We start from the raw sequence: 17,914 nt of genomic DNA, 5'->3' as shown, positions 1-17,914 counted from the left end.
TTTAAATACTACTGTTTGCAATGAAGACACTGCATTATTGAGCCAGCTAGGAGCAAGTGCCATTCGATGAGAATTATTTTGTCGAAACACATATTTAGTCTGTGAGAGTGAAAAAGCCCATGGACAACTTTTGGGTAAGTCAAATACTTGTATCCCTCGTCCCATTAAATCTCCAACAAAGATCTCTTGGATATTGTCCGTTCTGCACAATCTCACTGTTTATCATCAAAAAGTTTGTATATTTATTCCTGGAGTGCAACCTATATGGAAACCTTATAATCTGCCGTCAGATGTCCTCTTGCACATCTCCCTGGTGAAGTTCCCACTGGTGCATATACATCAATGGGAGGTGCAGCTGATGAGGGTGTAGGTAGTGGTAATGAATCCCCTTTACAAAGTGCTTTGAGTGCCGTGGTTCTCAAAGCAGGTGATCTCTGGTTGGTTAGCAAAGCCTCTAACCTGTGAAATAATGACTTTATGACTTATTGTAGTAGTTCTAGTACAAGGGATGTTTAGGTGTGCCATGCTTTGTTGTTTGTCAAAAGCAATTTATCAAGCACTGAGCATCGCTTACACCAAAGCCTGGGCTCTCTGCAGTCTATCGGATATTGTGGTAATACATGTCCACATTATCCTCCCAAAGCCATCTATGCGTAGACATCAGTGATAGGCTTCGAGTACTGGGCTCACAGTCTTTGATTGCTGAACAAGTCTTTGCATTATAATGTCAGCTAGTTTGGAGCTGTAGATTATAATGCGGTGTAAGTGACAGAGACTCACACCTATAAGTGAAGCGCTCAAACACATATACAGCTTACCAAACGTTATTTTGTTCAATGATGCAGTATAAAGTACATGTCAAGAAAAATACAAAAAGATACAATATAGTGCAGATGGTATATAAAGTGGCAGTGCAATAATAATAGTAATATCGTAGTGAACTGTACACTCACATTTCAAGGAGCCTGTATATAGAAACACTGGCTCCGTATTGAGGCTTGTGTGCTTATTATGGTAACACCACCTTTCTACTTCGACTCGGAGTAATTCTCAAAGACATAAAAGAGAATGGACCAATGTGTAGATTTTGGCAATAGAAGAACACAGGTATATGTTAATAAATGTGGTGCTCACCTGGTCCTGAGACTCTGGATCCCGGCTCTAGGTGTATAGATTTAGTGCCAATTCAAATGGGGATGGCACTACCCCTATGAAGATTCCTTGGAGGCTCCAAAAAAGGACTTAAATAGGATTGAAAAAAGTAACAAATGTATTAATATATAATAAATTTAAATAAATGTGTCTATAAAAAGTCGTCAATAAAAGTACTTTAAAAATGGCCAATACGCGTTTCACTCTCAAAATAGAGCTACTTCAGTCAGCTGGTATTCATAGATTGGAGCTGGGCTGTGGGTGAAGGGAGAGCCTCTGTTTTTGTCAACCTGTTCAAAAGCAATTTGAGTATTATTTATATTTACGGGGTTTGGTTCTGTTCATTCAAAGCTGGACAGAACTGGCATACAATCAATTCATTTGTACAAATATTCTGATTTCAACAGATGTTCCATCCGGTGTATTGGAGACATGCAAAATCTTCAGCATTTCCAGCATTAAAACGGTGTTTTGTATCTCAAAAGGAAAAACCTGTGCTGACTCTCTTCACTAAGGTAATACTATGAACTCACACGGTATTCATTCATTTTAGATAGGTTTTTATAAATAATTTAAAGATCTGATAATTCTACAAAACATATCTGTTATATTAGTTTCAAACATATTATTCATGTTCACATGGACAGCATTAAAGTTTCAATTCAATAATTAGATATCCATGGTTTTAGAATGTATGGAATAAAGCCACTTATTCACAGGTATAGAATAGATAGGACTTATTACATCCGAATAGTCAGACTAAATCTCTTTTATACAAAATGCATATTTTTTCTGTTTAGCTATAATCGTATATCGAATTATCTACTACATATCATTATTGTTTAAAATAAAAATCTTTATGTAATTCTTACAGTTAATAACTAATTTGTTGCCCTAAGCACAAATTTAGATTCCGATTTACAAACTATTCAAGATATGCCAACAAATAAAACCGTGTGAGAATGACACTCCAGGCACCAACATATTTGGAGTAACATGTAGGTTAGTTTATAATTATTTATTTTGGGTGGGTTTTTAGAGTGTTTTATGGTCTTTTTTTTTTTTTTATTTTTTTTTTTTTATAATTGTTGTGCCGCATAAGTTTTAATCCCTTCCTCCCAACATGCTATGTTTCCCTAAATTGCTCCAATGAATACTGCTGTTCAGGGTGTAAATAATAATCATAACCTGACAATTGAATTACAACTCCCAGAGGCTCCTACAATGTCTATTACACAATCCTGTGTAGGAATGTCTGAGATGAGCACTACTCTGCTGTTATTATTATTATTATTATTTCCATTTATATTGCGCCAACAGATTCCGTAGCGCTTTACAATATTATGAGGGGGGGTTTAACTATAAATCGGACAATTACAAGAAAACTTATAGGAACGATTGGTTGAAGAGGACCCTGCTCAAACGAGCTTACAGTCTGTAGGAGGTGGGATATAAAACACATTAGGACTGTTAGAGTAACTGTCACTTTTTCACTTTTAGCACAAACAAATAACTAAAAGCTGTGTTAAAAAAAATATATTAATTTTCTATCATATTGTAACTATTTTTCCGGCAAGACTTGGCACAGTATGTAAAATAGTTAACTCTAGCATTGTTTTACACATGGCATATGTGCACGTACAGCACTGCGAGATGGAGTATTCAGACTGCGCAACAATGGGAATTTTATGTTGGATGCCTGAACTGAGCACTCATGGGCAACTAAGCCCCACAAACATTAAAGTGGAGAGGAAGTACGATTTATGTTACTTAGTGCTGGTGCTCTATTTATTTAACATTTACTGAGGTGTTGGGATGATGACCTGTCACTTCTCTGGAAATTATAGTTCCTCTTTAAAAGAATACTATAGGCATCAAAACAACTTTAGCTTAACCCCTTAAGGACCAAACTTCTGGAAGTTTTCATAAACTGCAATATTTACCTTGCAGGGTTAACTCCTCCTCTAGTGGCTGACTACTAGACACAGGCTCTTCCGTGTTTATAGCACATGAAAAGTGTGCTATAGCGTTGCTGGACGTCCTCACGCTATGTGAGGACCTCCAGCGTCGCTGAAATCCCCATAGGAAGGCATTGAAAGCATTTTTCAATGCTTTCCTATGGGGAGGTCTAATGCGCATGCGCGGCATTGCCGCAAATGCTCAATAGGTCTCCCCGGCCGGACGACGGCGGGGGAGTAGCGTGAGCGGACCCTGACCCCAGCGTCGAGGGACATTGGTGCTGGATACAGGTAAGTCACTGAAGGGGTTTTAACCCCTTCAGCAACTTGGAATGGGGGGTGGGCGGGAGATGGGACCTGCAGGCTGCAGTGCCAGGAAAACGGTTTGTTTTCCTGGCACTGGAGAATCCCTTTAAGTGTTTAGTAAGGTTGTATGAGTAACATCCAGGTAGGTGTGACTAGGGCTTTATAAAGTGATTTAACTCCTAAATGTCAGAGAATTGAGCAGCGAGATTGCAGAGTTAAGATCTATACACCAAAAGTTCTTCATTAAGCTAAAGTTGTTTTGGTGCTTGTAGTATCCTTTCAAGTGAGAACCATGACTGCAATGGTTTTGCAGCACATACAGGTACATACAATGCAAATATAATTTTTATTTATAATTTATTTTTGCATGTCTTTCATATTTATATAATCAACATGCTCTATTTAATATTAAACCCTACTTAAATAATATACTGTGCTTCAGATGAATCCAGGTGTCAGTTTGCTTCACTGTATAACTTACAAATTGGATATGTTTATTAATCAGAGATCTTAAGCATAGCTTGTTCGGTTTTTATTCTGATGCTTTGCTGTAAATAATTGAATACCTGAGTCTATTAACAAACATTCCTTTTTACCATTTTATTTAAAGGTGAAAGCTTATACTAATAATATTAGCATGTAGAAAACAGAAGAGAAGATTGCTTATAAAATTAACCAGGGCCTGTTCAGTTTCATTTTAGCCCTGGATACTATGTATAATAGGGCCAGACTGAGAAAAAAATTCGGCCCGGGCATTTTTAATCACAGCGGCCCACTGAAAAGTGGACGGGTCCAGATAGGGTGTGTTTTGTCATCCCCAATGACAAGCACACCCCATCTCAAAGTGAGCATGTTAATCCAATGCTCTTTCAGGGCAGACAATGTGCAGAGCTCAGCTGAAGAGCTCTAGCATGAGAAAAAGGCCCTATATTTGTTCTGCACAGCGCAAGCAAATTTAATAACATGCTTGCGTTGTGTTTGCTTGAAACTTGTCTCTGGTGTCTCCATAAATGGGATACTAGGAAACAAAACTCCAGGAAAGAGTACTGTGCATGTGTCTGCAGCCTGCTTATGGGGTTGCGTGTCTGTAGAATGAGCTGATTGTGGTGTGGTTTTGAGTTAATAGGTTGGTTTCAGTCATGTTGTGTTTGTGGTGTAATGTAATGTATGTGTGTCTAGGTGCTGTAGAGTGTGTGTGTATGGGGGGACATAGTGTGTGTTTAGGTAATGTAGTATGTGTTTGCTTACAAGGAATCTAGTGTGTGCATAGGGGATCCAGAGTGTGTTTGTCAGAAATGTAGTGTGTGTGTGTGTGTAGGGGATCTAGTGTGTGTTTGAAGGACCCAGACAGTGTATAGGAGATCTAGTGAGTGTGTGTGTAGAGGATTCAGAGTGTATATAGGGATCTAGTGTGTGTATATGCGTAGATGATTCAGAGTTGGGTAAGGGATCTAGTGTGTGTCTGGAATGTAATTGTTTAGGGGTGCAGTATTGTGTGAAGGGTTCTGTAGTATATATACATATGTTTGGAAGTATTGTGTGTGTGTGGTGCAGTGTGTTTGGGGGCTGCTGTGTGTGTTAGGGGTGTAGTGTGTGTGTGTGACGGTGCTGTGTGTGTGAGTGAAGGCGCTGTGTGTGTTTTAGGGTGGTGTGTGTGTGAGGGGTGCAGTGTGTGTGTGTGACGGTGCTGTGTGTGTGTGAGTGAAGGCGCTGTGTGTGTTTTAGGATGGTGTGTGTGTGTGTTTTTGTTTTTTGGAGGGAGGCAGGTTTTTTTAAACATCTTGGTGACCAGACCGTTTTTTTAATTTTCTTACCGCTAAGGACCAGGGCTCTTTTTATATTTCTGTGGTGTTTGTAGCTATAATTTTCCTCTTACTCATTTACTGTACCCACACATATTATATACCGTTTTTCTCGCCATTAAATGGTTTTCTAAAGATACCATTATTTGCATCATATCATATAATTTACTATAATAACAAATATAAAATATGATACATTTTTTGTATTAAAACACACTTTTGCTTTGCTTTGACCCCCAAAAACTGTTACGCATCTACTACCACCAAAAAACACCCGTGATAGTTTCTAAATTAGAAAAGTAGAAATACCCATAATGTTAACATGTTCTTAGCTTTTTTTGCAAGTTATAGGGCTTTAAGTACAAGTAGCACTTTGCTATTTCCAAACCAATTTTTTTCAAAATGAACGCAGTTTGCCCGATGGCTTCCCATGCTCTGCTTTACTGCCGGATGCCACGTGGAGCAATCTGGAAGGGATCCCTGCGGGGGGGAGCCATCACTCAGGTGCCTGGCAGTAAGGAGAGTTATTGCTCGATGCCTCGACATCGAGGCATCGCTGCAATACCATCAGAGGAGCTGGAAGATCTTTGATCTTCCTACCGGCCCGTCATGGAACATAGCAGGGCCGTCGCTCGGATAACGCTGGCCTTGCATGAACCGGCTGGGGAGATCCTGCGACCTCCCTTGCCAGCCTCGGCTCATGGCCATCTAGTGTGCCCGATTGCCAGTCTGGGCCTGATATTAGTTCACATCATATCAAATAGGCTTACATGTCATATTCTTAAATTACTCAAACTGTTCAGAGTTGTAACTCTGCTGATTTTAGCCAAAACTCCTCCGACCCACGGAAAATTACCATTACTACCCCACTACGATGCTAAAATATTTCTTACCTTAATACTTGGACCCTAAAGTATGGACCCTCTAATGGATTCAAGATATTTCAGAGATTAAAGAGACATCATCACGTCATTACGTTCTACAGCTTCCTTTTCATAATCTGTTATATCCAGAAAGCATAAAAACGTTTTGGAGCATCCTTGGTTTACGTAATATGGTGGCGAATTAAAAAAAAAAAAAAAAAACATAAATATCTGGACTGTATAGGACTTGGGGAGAAAACAAAAAACATTTGTTATTATTTAACTGACCTTCTTTAACTATCGTTTAAATGTAGATGTGCAAAGCGATCTACCTCTTGCCAGGCCTAGCCACTTTTGTTTCTTAAATAACTGGAATATATATATGTATTATATATGCTCCAGCACAGATGTTACACAGTGGATATCCTAACCAGGGTATCACTGCAATATGTTTAGAATTCATTATTCATTCTTTTACTTTTGGTGCCTGCAGGATCTCTTTAATTGTTCCATTTACAGGAATACAAGCTTGATGAATATACATTAGCTGTAGTAAATAATTTAATGCTATTTATTTCATTCACTGATGCACAAAGTTTTGTATAATTTCTTTTTCATTCCACTGGCTCCTTTATACAGTTGTCATATATACACATGACAGCAAGATTGTCTCTGCATCTGAATGCATTCTAATCTTCCATTGACTTATAACTATAATGGGCTGTAATCAGAGCAAAATAAATCAGTTTCACTCTTGTCTGAGATTGAAATTTAAATAAGCAGAGCAGAATTGGCAGAGCTTGATAACATAGTACCAGATGAAAAATGGAGTTTGTAATGCTGACAATGTCTATAAATAATGTCTGTTCTGAAACATTTTAAATCTCCAAAGGATAAACACACCACCAGAAAATGCTATCCAATTTCAAACTTTTGATGTTCAAATACTCTCACTAGCAGTGATAAAGACAGACCTACTTTTTGGGATGGATAGCTTCCTATGTAATTGAGAACTTTGTCTGTGTCCTAATTAAAACGTAACTTTTATTAAAATATCTTCTAAAATAAGCAGGAGTTTTTGGTGAGTTTCAGTTTTTCACACAATAATAATAATAATAATGATCATTTAATGCATAAGAATAATAATTAAAAGGATAAATCAGCATTGCAAGGTATCCTGAAGTAAATCTAGGAAATAATCCCCCCACTATTAATTATTAGACACAGTAACAGACCAATCAACAATAAATAGTGATCGTAAATCTTCCTTGTATAAATCCACATGTAGATACCCTTAGATGATAACATACGTTTTGTTATTTTTCACTTAAAGGGATACTATAAGTGCCAGGAATACAAAGCTATATTCCTGGCACTATAGCCCCTCTGCTACCGCCCTCCCTCGCGCACCTGCCTCCCCAGTGAATAAAGGAGTAAAAACCCTTTATTTACTTACTTTATCCCAGTGCCAATCCAGACGGACTGGCATACGGGGAAATTTCCCGGTGGCCCGCGGCACCTGGAGGCTGCACATCTCTAATTCTTCCCTCTTATAGAGAGGGAGCCCTGCGGCCAGCTTGAGTAACACAGTGTCGCCGGCCGCATGTAGGTGCCGACGGGTGCCCATCTGGTGCCACACTCTGAGGGGGCCGTCCGCGTTCAATAGTTACCTTGCGGCTGGACCTATAGTGTATGGTGGTGCCGACGGGCCAGGTAGTGAGTGTGTCGGTCTTGCGGCACACTCACTGATACTGACAGCCATGCAGCTGTCAGAAAGCATAGGAGGACTGAGGATGGGGGCAAAGCTGACAATTCCCAGAACAGCCACATCATAGAGTAGTTTGAGTGATTACGAGTGATTAGTGATTACTCTATGATGTGTCCATGCTGGGAATTGTGGGAACCGCAAGGGAGCATGAAGGAGAAAGAAAGACAACAGCACTTTGCTGTCCCTGCCGTTTTAGCAGAACTCCGGACCCGATTTCAGACCAGGTCAGCCTCAGGGGGTGAAGGGGAGAAATAGTGGGGAGAGAGGGAAAAAGAGACAGAGGTAGAAGAGAGAGACACAGGGGGGAGAAAGAGACACAGGGGGAAGAGAGTCACAGAGGAACAGTGAGGGGGAGAAAGAGGCCCACAGACAGTCTGCAGGAAGAAAGAAGCAGACAGAGCAACTGGGGGGAGGTAAAGAGACACACAGAAGATTTATTGGAAGGACAAGAGATATACAGAAGGGAAGGGTACAAAGTGACACAACAGGTTTGTGGGAGGCAAAGCTGGGCTGGAGGAGAAAGATGCACACAGTGGGACTGGGGGAGACAAAGAGACAAACAGAAGGTTTTCTCGGGGCGACATAGACACACAAGGGGCTGGGGGGAAGAGACATACAGAGGGCTGGAGAAGGGTAAACGGAGACACACAGGGTCTGGGATGAAGTAAAAGATACACAAGGGGAGTTGAAAGACACACAAGGGGGATTGTAAGAAAAAAAACAAAAGAGAGAAAAAGAAACACAAAAAATGGCAAGAAATTCAAAAGGAGGTTAAGATAAACACAAGAGAAGATGCATTTTTTTGGTGTGTTTTTGGGGTGGTGCATTTTTTGCCTGTGCTGGCACTACGCATTTTTGGGCTGGTATAGAATTTTTGCTTTGGTCATGGCTACTCCTCCAGCGCACGATGAGGGGGTGCTAGTGCGCATGTACGGCAAGCGCCGCCTGTGCATTAGACCTCCTCATAGTACACATTGAATAAATGCTTACCTATGCGGAAAAAAATGATGTTGGGTGTCCTCATACAACGCGTGAGGACGTCCAGCATTAGATACCGGACCAAAGGTCCGTTTGGATGCAGGAAGCGGCTCCAGTGGCTGTCTGCAGTTTCTCTGGAACTGCAGTGTTTAACATTGCAACACTAAAAGCAATAGGGACACTGCAGCCAGACCACTTCAATTAGCTGAAGTGATCTGGCTGCCTATAGTGTCCCTTTAATGAAATAACCTACTACTGGACATATTCTAGTATCAGGAGCTAGTGGGACTACACATTTCTCTCCTTCTCTACTTTAATCTATAAGAGATGATGCCATGTGTCACTAAAACAGGCTGCATGGAAGGAGAAAGGGAAGGATTTTAGAAAAGAAGAGTAATAGCAGTGATGCAATTTTTTTAAGCATGAAAGGAGGTGCATTCAAAAAGGGGGGTGGAGTCAGCCTGGTGTACAAGCAAAATAAGCTGGCATACATGAGTACCAGTTAGCTATTTGTGTACTGCGGAAAAGCTTCTACATGGCCATAATCTTGATCAACATTTAACGTGTATTTGTTATGGTACACAACTTAACCCCTTAAGGACTGAGCCAAATGTACACGTTGTGAACAAAACAAAACCTGGCATTTGCGCTATATGTCTGTCCAACCGTAATTCACCTCTTTCATATTAAATGCACCCCCCCCCCCTATTATATATCATTTTATTCAGGGGAAACAGGGCTTTCATTTAATATCAAATATTTAGCTATGAAACATAATTTAATATGAAAAAAATGGGAGAAAATAAGAATTAAAAAAAAAATTTAGTTCGACATGACATTTTAACTGTCAATGTCATAATACTGTTTGCTTTTACTGCAATAAAATACACATATTTGTGTTCAGCAAAGTCTCACGTGTAAAACAGTACCCCCTATGTACAGGTTTTATGGTGTTTTGGGAAGTTACAGGGTCAAATATAGCACGTCACATTTGAAATTGAAATTCCAGATTGGTTACGTTGCCTTTGGGACTGTATAGTAGCCCAGGAATAAAATTTACACCCATAATGGCATACCATTTGCAATAGAAGACAACCCAAGGTATTGCAAATGGGGTATGTCCAGTCTTTTTTAGTAGCTATTTGGTCACAAACACTGGCCAAAGTTAGCGTTAGTATTTGTTTGTGTGTGAAAAATTCAAAAAACGCCAATTTTGGCCAGTGTTTGTGACTAAGTGGCTACTAAAAAAGACTGGACATACCCCTTGGGTTGTCTACTATTGCAAATGGTATGCCATCATAGGGGTAATTTTCATTCTTGGGCTACCATAGGGTCTCAAACGCAACATAAGCAATCTGGCGAATTTTAATGTGAAAAAAATGAAACACAAGCCTTATATTTGAAGCTGTAACTTTTGAAAACACCATAAAACCTGTACATGAGGGGTACTGTTGTACTCGGGAGACTTCGCTGAACACAAATATTTGTGTTTCAAAACCGTAAAAAGTATCGCAGCAATAATATCGTCCGTGTAAGTGCTGTTTGGGCGTGAAAAATGCAAAAAAACTCACTTTTACTGGCAATATCATCGTTGTAATACATTTTACTGTTTTTAAACACTAATATTTGTGTTCAGCGAAGTCTCCTGAGTAGAACAGTACCCAACATGTACAGGTTTTATGGTGTCTTGGAAAGTTATAGGGTTAAATATAGTGCTAACAAATTAAATTCCGTTTACTTTCGGCATGGGTTGTCAGGCAGGTCCCGCTAATTGTAATTAATTAAGATACCTAATTATGTAAAAATATTACATAAATAGATGTGTAAAGTTAATATGTGTGTATATATATATATATATATATATATATATATATATATATATACACACACGTATGTGTATATGTAGATATATATATATAATTTTTTTAAAATATTTTTATTTATATATAGGTATATATATAGTGATATATACGTATATATTTATGTATATAGATATATATATTATTTCGTTCTACATGTATTTTGATATATATATTATAATTTTAAAATACAGTTAGAGCGAAATAACACACATCTATATATTTTTTAATTATTTATTTTTAATTATTTTTTGAATTTTATTTTTTAACGTATTTGCATATTAATTTTTTTATATTTTATATAAATATATATATAACAATAATTATATATATATATATATATATTTAATCAGTGTCAGTCTACGTGTAATTTGATATTAATATATATATATATATAATTATATATATGTATTAACAGTAAAATACACCTAGACAGTGTATATGTGTATATATATACTTAGATCAGTTAATATATATATGATCTAAGTATATATATATATATTTTTTTTTATTTTTATTTTTTTTTACACTGTTTTAACATTTTTTTATTTTATTTCCAGCCAGCAGGGGGACTGTCATTACAGTTAGTCCCCCTGCTGGCAATGCCTGAGTCAGCTATCCCGGCCATGTAATTGTGAGGTCCTCGCAAGGACCTCACTCTCACATGGCCGGGGGGTCGGAAGAGGATGGACATCCCGCGGGGGCTCCCTGGGAGTCCCCCCAACCGCGATCGCCGGCGTGGGATCGCCGGCGACCGGGTAAGTAAAAAAAACAAAAAACGGAGGGCGTACTATTACGCCCGGCGGCGTTTAGAGCCGCTTAAAATAGGGCGTAATAGTACGCCCTCCGGTCTTAAGGGGTTAAAGGAGCACTATAGGATCAGGAACACAAACTTGTATTCCTGACCCTATAGTGTTAAAACCACCATCTAGCCCCCTGGCCCTTCCTTGCCCCCCTAGGTATAGTAAAATCTTACTTTAATTTGTGTCTGCCACTGCTGGCTCTGCCCCTGTGTCTGTATTGTGGCCAGGTTGCCATTGGAATAGCTAATGCCAGACTGTCTGATATAATTTCTAGCGACCATTGCAACCAGGCTCTTGAAGTTTGTCAAGATGTGTCTTAAATTACTTATATATACAAATATATTTAACATACACATATATTAACATTGTTTGTACTGAAACAGTGCCTCATCTGGTTAAACCATGAATTCAAAAAACAATTTATTATTATTTTTTTTTTTTATTTGTAGCATCCATGTCCTCTTTGCGAAGAAGCTAAAGAAATACTTTTACCGTACATGAACAAGGTAAAATCTACTTACCGGTACCTCTCTATTATTAAAATTACTTTGTCATTTGTCTATGAATATATTAAGTCTTGTCACTTCCATTATTAAAACTATAAATGAGGCTGATTATTTTGCTTGTAGTAGTACTGATAATTTATACAGTGTCAGTGTCTTTTCAATAATAAATATAAAGCTTTCTTTTTTTTTTTTGCAGTGATGATATATAGTTGGCTAGTTTGCCACAGAGGCTCTGAAATGTACTGTATAATAATATTTAATTAATGAGGGCTTCAATCGTCCTACCAGGGGCCCCATGTATGCATATTTTGAAGAAGAAATACCTTGACTATATACCTGTCTGTAATGTATCACTTGCCGTGTGACTGACCAAAGATTTCTGCAGTGGGAACCAAATCACCAGTTGTAAATCACAGGGCCGGTGCAAGGATTTTTGGCTACACAGGCAAAGATGAATTTTGCTGCACATGGGGTGAATGATAGTGTTGGGGCTATTTGTCAAGCTACCTGGTATTTTGGTCATCTAGCTGAAACCACACTTAAAAGTGAGAGCAAATTGTAGAACAGTGATGGCGAACCTATGGCACGCGTGCCACAGGTGGCATGCCGAGCCCTCTCTGTGGGCACGCGGCCACAGGTCCGCCATCACTGCAGAATAGGCGCCTGCCCGAAACGGCAGGCGCCTATTCTGCTTCCGGGTCGGGAGGCAGGGGGAGGGATCTGTGTAGCAGCTCCCCCTGTCCTCCCGCGCGATGCTGTGTGGAGCGTTGCCGAGCGTTACCATGGCAACGCTCCACACAGCATCGCGCGGGAGGACAGGGGGAGCTGCTACACAGATCCCGCCCCCTGCAGTACTTACCACCACCGGACCACCAGGGATGGCTGTGCCCCCTCCCACACTTCATTGAAGGTAAGGAGGGGGTGGGATACTAACACACCACCCCTACCCCCCCAGAAGTACCCTTACTCCCCCAGCACCACCCCTACCCACCACAGCACCACCCCTACCCCCCCAGAAGTACCCTTACCCCCCCTGCAGCACCCCACCCCCCAGCACCACCCCTACCCACCACAGCACCCTACCCACCACAGCACCACCCCTACTCCCCACAGCACCACCCCTACCCACCACAGCACCCTACCCACCACAGCACCACCCCTACAGCACCACACCTACCCTACAGCACCACCCCTACCCCCCAGCAGCACCACCCCACCCCCCAGCAGCACCCTACCCCCCCAGCACCACCCCTACCCACCACAGCCTCACCCCTACCCCCACAGCACCACCCCTACCCACCACAGCACCCTACCCACCCCCCAGCAGCACCCTACCCCCCCAGCACCCTACCCACCACAGCACCACCCTACCCCCCCCAGCACCACCCCACCCCCCCAGCAGCACCCTACCCCCCCAGCACCCCCCCACCCCCCCAGCACCCCCCACCCCCCCAGCACCCCCCACCCCCCCAGCACCCCCCACCCCCCCAGCACCACCCTACCCCCCAGCACCACCCTACCCCCCAGCACCACCCTACCCCCCAGCACCACCCTACCCCCCAGCTCCACCCCACCCCCCCAGCACCACCCTACCCCCCAGCAGCACCCCACCCCCCCAGCAGCACCCCACCCCCCCAGCAGCACCCCACCCCCCCAGCAGCACCCCACCCCCCCAGCAGCACCCCACCCCCCCAGCAGCACCCACCCCCCCAGCACCACCCCACCCCCCAGCACCACCCCACCCCCCCAGCAGCACCCTACCCCCCAGCACCACCCCACCCCCCCAGCACCACCCTACCCCCCCAGCACCACCCTACCCCCCCCAGCACCACCCTACCCCCCCAGCACCACCCCTACCCACCACAGCACCACCCCTACCCACCACAGCAACACCCCACCCCACCCCCCCAGCAGCACCCCTACCCACCACAGCACCACCCCACCCCCCCAGCAGCACCCCTACCCCCCCAGCAGCACCCCTACCCCCCCAGAAGTACCCCTACCCCCCAGCAGTACCCCTACTCCCCCACAACAGTACCCCTACTCCCCCACACACAGTACCCCTACTCCCCCACACACAGTACCCCTACCCCCCCACACAGTACCCCTTACCCCCCCCACACAGTACCCCTTACCCCCCACAGCACAGCACCCCTCTCACACACATACAGCACCCCTCTCACACACATACAGCACCCCCCCCCCCACACACACACACACAGCACCCCCCCACACACACACAGCACCCCCCCAAACACAAACACACACACAGCACCCCCCCAAACACACACACAGCACCCCCCCAAACACACACCCAGCACCCCCCCCAAACACCCAGCACCCCCCAAACACCCAGCACCCCCCCAAACACCCAGCACCCCCCAAACACCCAGCACCCCCCCAAACACCCAGCACCCCCCCAAACACCCAGCACTCCCCCAAACACCCAGCACTCCCCCAAACACCCAGCACTCCCCCAAACACCCAGCACTCCCCCAAACACCCAGCACTCCCCCAAACACCCAGCACTCCCCCAAACACCCAGCACTCCCCCAAACACCCAGCACTCCCCCCCACACACACCCAGCACTCCCCCCCACACACACCCAGCACTCCCCCCACACACACCCAGCACTCCCCCCACACACACCCAGCACTCCCCCCACACACACCCAGCACTCCCCCCACACACACCCAGCACTCCCCCCACACACACCCAGCACTCCCCCCACACACACCCAGCACTCCCCCCACACACACCCAGCACTCCCCCCACACACACCCAGCACTCCCCCCACACACACCCAGCACTCCCCCCACACACACCCAGCACTCCCCCCACACACACCCAGCACCCCCCCCCCACACACCCAGCACCCCCCCCCCCCACACACCCAGCACCCCCCCACACACACAGCACCCCCCCCCACACACACACAGCACCCCCCCCACACACACAGCACCCCCCCACACACACACAGCACCCCTCATTTACACATACAACACGCACCCTCCCCCACACACACGCACCCCCCCCCACACACACGCAATTGCCGTGTTGGCACTTTAAGGAAAAAAAAGTTGGCATGTATTGCGGTTTGGGCACTCGGGCTCAAAAAGGTTCGCCATCACTGTTGTAGAATGTTTGGGGGTAGTTGTTTGTGTCTGTTTCTACCGGTGGGAGACAGTTTATAATTTTATGGATAATAACAGTCAGTAAACTGTTGCAATCAGGTTAAAAAGCAGGTGGTAACCATTCACTAAGTAGAAATTTACTTTTCCTGCTCTGCTCATATACTCATGAGAGCTATTAACAGTAGCAATTCACTGTTGTTAATAGCAGAATTTCAACTAACGGTTGGCCAGTAACGATTGTCAACAAGCTTTCCCTTTCAACGTATGCAGTAGCAGAAAAGAGAAGTAAGCCTGACTGAGTTTGTAAAAACTCATTACCTTTGAAAACAGAAATACAAAACTAACTTCTGGTTAAAGGTTTTCAAGGAATACTATTTCATTGTTAAACCTGGTCAAATGTGATGGTCATTTTGTTTTCCCAATTACTTTTAATGAATTGTTTAATAGAATTTTATAGCAATTTATATTTGAACACCTGCTTCCATGAACCACATTTGCCTACACTAAAATGCTTTGTGTGATAATCCTGGAATGTATCAAATTTCTGGGACTAAACCATATTTTGCATGCAATTACAGCCCACAAATGTAATCTGATATTATAATGGAAAAATGAAGTCACAGTGAATTAATAATGATCATTTGTTGAAATAAAATGATGTGTATGAGTCACAAACGCTGTCATGGTTACAGAGGGTGCGTTTAAATGAAAAAGTAAACAACAAAACAATACAAATGTAAAACTCTGACAGCTCATAACTGTAGGTATGTATGTCTTTGGGACTTGTTAAAATCTTATCTTAAAGTTAAATAATATTTTCTAAAACCATCTCTTTTTTTCTTATTTATGAATACTGATGTTGGACATCCAGTATACTCACCATAAGGAACCCTGTTGGAAACAATAAATTGGGTCTATTGGTAAACATGAAAGACTGTTATAGGACTCCTTTGTAACCCCTTAAGGACTGTTGTTTTTTGGGGGTTTTTTTTGCTTACAATATCGGCTTATGTGCCGGCATATGTGCTCAGTTGTAATATGGTAATGATATTTAATATAGTATAAGGAGTCAGTCTCGAGCCAGAGTAATTTGTGGGCCTTTTTGTACGCTCAAAATGTCGACTTATACACTACTGTTATATATAGAAAATTGTACGGCAATTTTAATATAATTATATATAATTTATAATTGTCATAAATTGCCACCAAAGGTGCCATAAATTGAGGAGTCAGACTTAAAGGTTTTGTGCACCAACTCTACAGCCATGCTTTCCCTTTACTTCCACCCAGTTCCCGTTTTCTTCTTACGAAATGAGTTACACTTGCTCTGTTTGTTTCTCCTGTCTCCCGTCCTCAATACTACCTTTGAGTCTCAGTTACTCTTTCTGTCCTGTGTACATATTCCCTCTTTCATTTCAGTGTCCACGACCATTACTAGAGGGATGTGTTTTTGTAAGTGACAGAATTTTTTTTTACTGCCAATGGATTTACTATATTTGACAACTTTTTACACAGCTAATGAACAGATCTGCACTCCGCAGCCATTATAAATCACGGCTATTTGAATGAAACCGCTTATTTATTTTATATATATTTATTTCTTTTTTTTAATATAGGTTTTTAATAATTGATATAGAGTGATACATCATTTATGTCCAGGTCTATAGCTAAAATAAGATATTGACTTAACTTTATGTACTAATGTTCAGAAGTGATTTCTGATAAGGGTGCCTGCACTTGTGTGTAACATGATTAAATGATCACTCCAAGCACGATTACCATTACAGTGTGTAGTGGTTATGGTGCCAGGAGTGCCCTGGTGCCCTTTTATTGTAAGGAGCCACACCATTTTAGATTGGTTAGACTTCTTACCTGAGGACCGCCACTCACCTCTTCCTGCCTCCACTTGCCTCAACAATACAGCCAGAAGTTAGACATGTTATAAACATTTTTGTCCGTAAACAAATCGATTAATTTGAATTCAAATCAAGACGTTCACCTATTGCCTGTTTTGTGATTCAGCCATATGGCGATTCGGAATTTTGGAATTCTGATTAATCACTGATAATCCAAAACTCAGATGATATATACAATTCGGTTTTATTTACATAGTATAATTGCTGTAAAGAGACATGCATCCATCAAGTTTAGTCTTTCTCACATCTGTTCTTGCTGTTGAAACAGAAAGCGCAATGAGAAGCATTGGATTGGAGGAGCACTGCGATTGCTGCGCATGCACTGTAGTTCCCCAAATAAATATTTGACTGGATCTGAGATCACCAAATGTTATGATCTTAGTGAGGGCAGATTGGCCTGCATCAAGGAGACAGTCTTGGCACTATGAAAAAGATAGGTGTATTTATTTAATTTATGAAACCGTGGGGATCTTAATTCTAAAACCAAAAATGAACACCCTAACAATAAAATTGAAATCATGTACCGTATTTAAAATGCAGTGTTACTTTAGTTAAATCAGCGTGTTTAGCCTTTTTTTTTTTTTTAATGAATAATTAAAGGGACACTATAGTCACCTAAACAACTTTAGCTTAAGGAAGCAGTGTTGGTGTATAGAACATGCCCCTGCAGCCTTACTGCTCAATCCTCTGCCATTTAGGAGTTAAATCCCTTTGTTTATGAACCCTAGTCACACCTCCCTGCATGTGACTTGCACAGCCTTCCATAAACACTTCCTGTAAAGAGAGCCCTATTTAGGCTTTCTTTATTGCAAGTTCTGTTTAATTAAGATTTTCTTATCCCCTGCTATGTTAATAGCTTGCTAGACCC

At 42.3% G+C, this 17,914-nt stretch overlaps 1 protein-coding gene across 1 annotated transcript in view; it reads left to right on the top strand.

The window, feature by feature from the left end:
* Window positions 1-17,914, top strand: part of C5H5orf63 (chromosome 5 C5orf63 homolog) — a 62,047-nt gene that overhangs the window by 35,569 nt on the left and 8,564 nt on the right. Inside the window, exons 2-3 of the mRNA XM_063456951.1 lie at window positions 1,560-1,667; window positions 11,939-11,995. Coding sequence (XP_063313021.1) covers window positions 1,560-1,667; window positions 11,939-11,995 — 165 coding nt within the window. The remainder of the gene's footprint in view (window positions 1-1,559; window positions 1,668-11,938; window positions 11,996-17,914) is intronic.

Source organism: Pelobates fuscus, chromosome 5, assembly GCF_036172605.1.
Source record: "Pelobates fuscus isolate aPelFus1 chromosome 5, aPelFus1.pri, whole genome shotgun sequence".
NCBI classification, from domain to species: Eukaryota; Metazoa; Chordata; class Amphibia; order Anura; family Pelobatidae; genus Pelobates; species Pelobates fuscus.
Note: the sequence above shows the minus strand (reverse complement) of the source record. Positions and strands in the feature narration are given on the sequence as shown.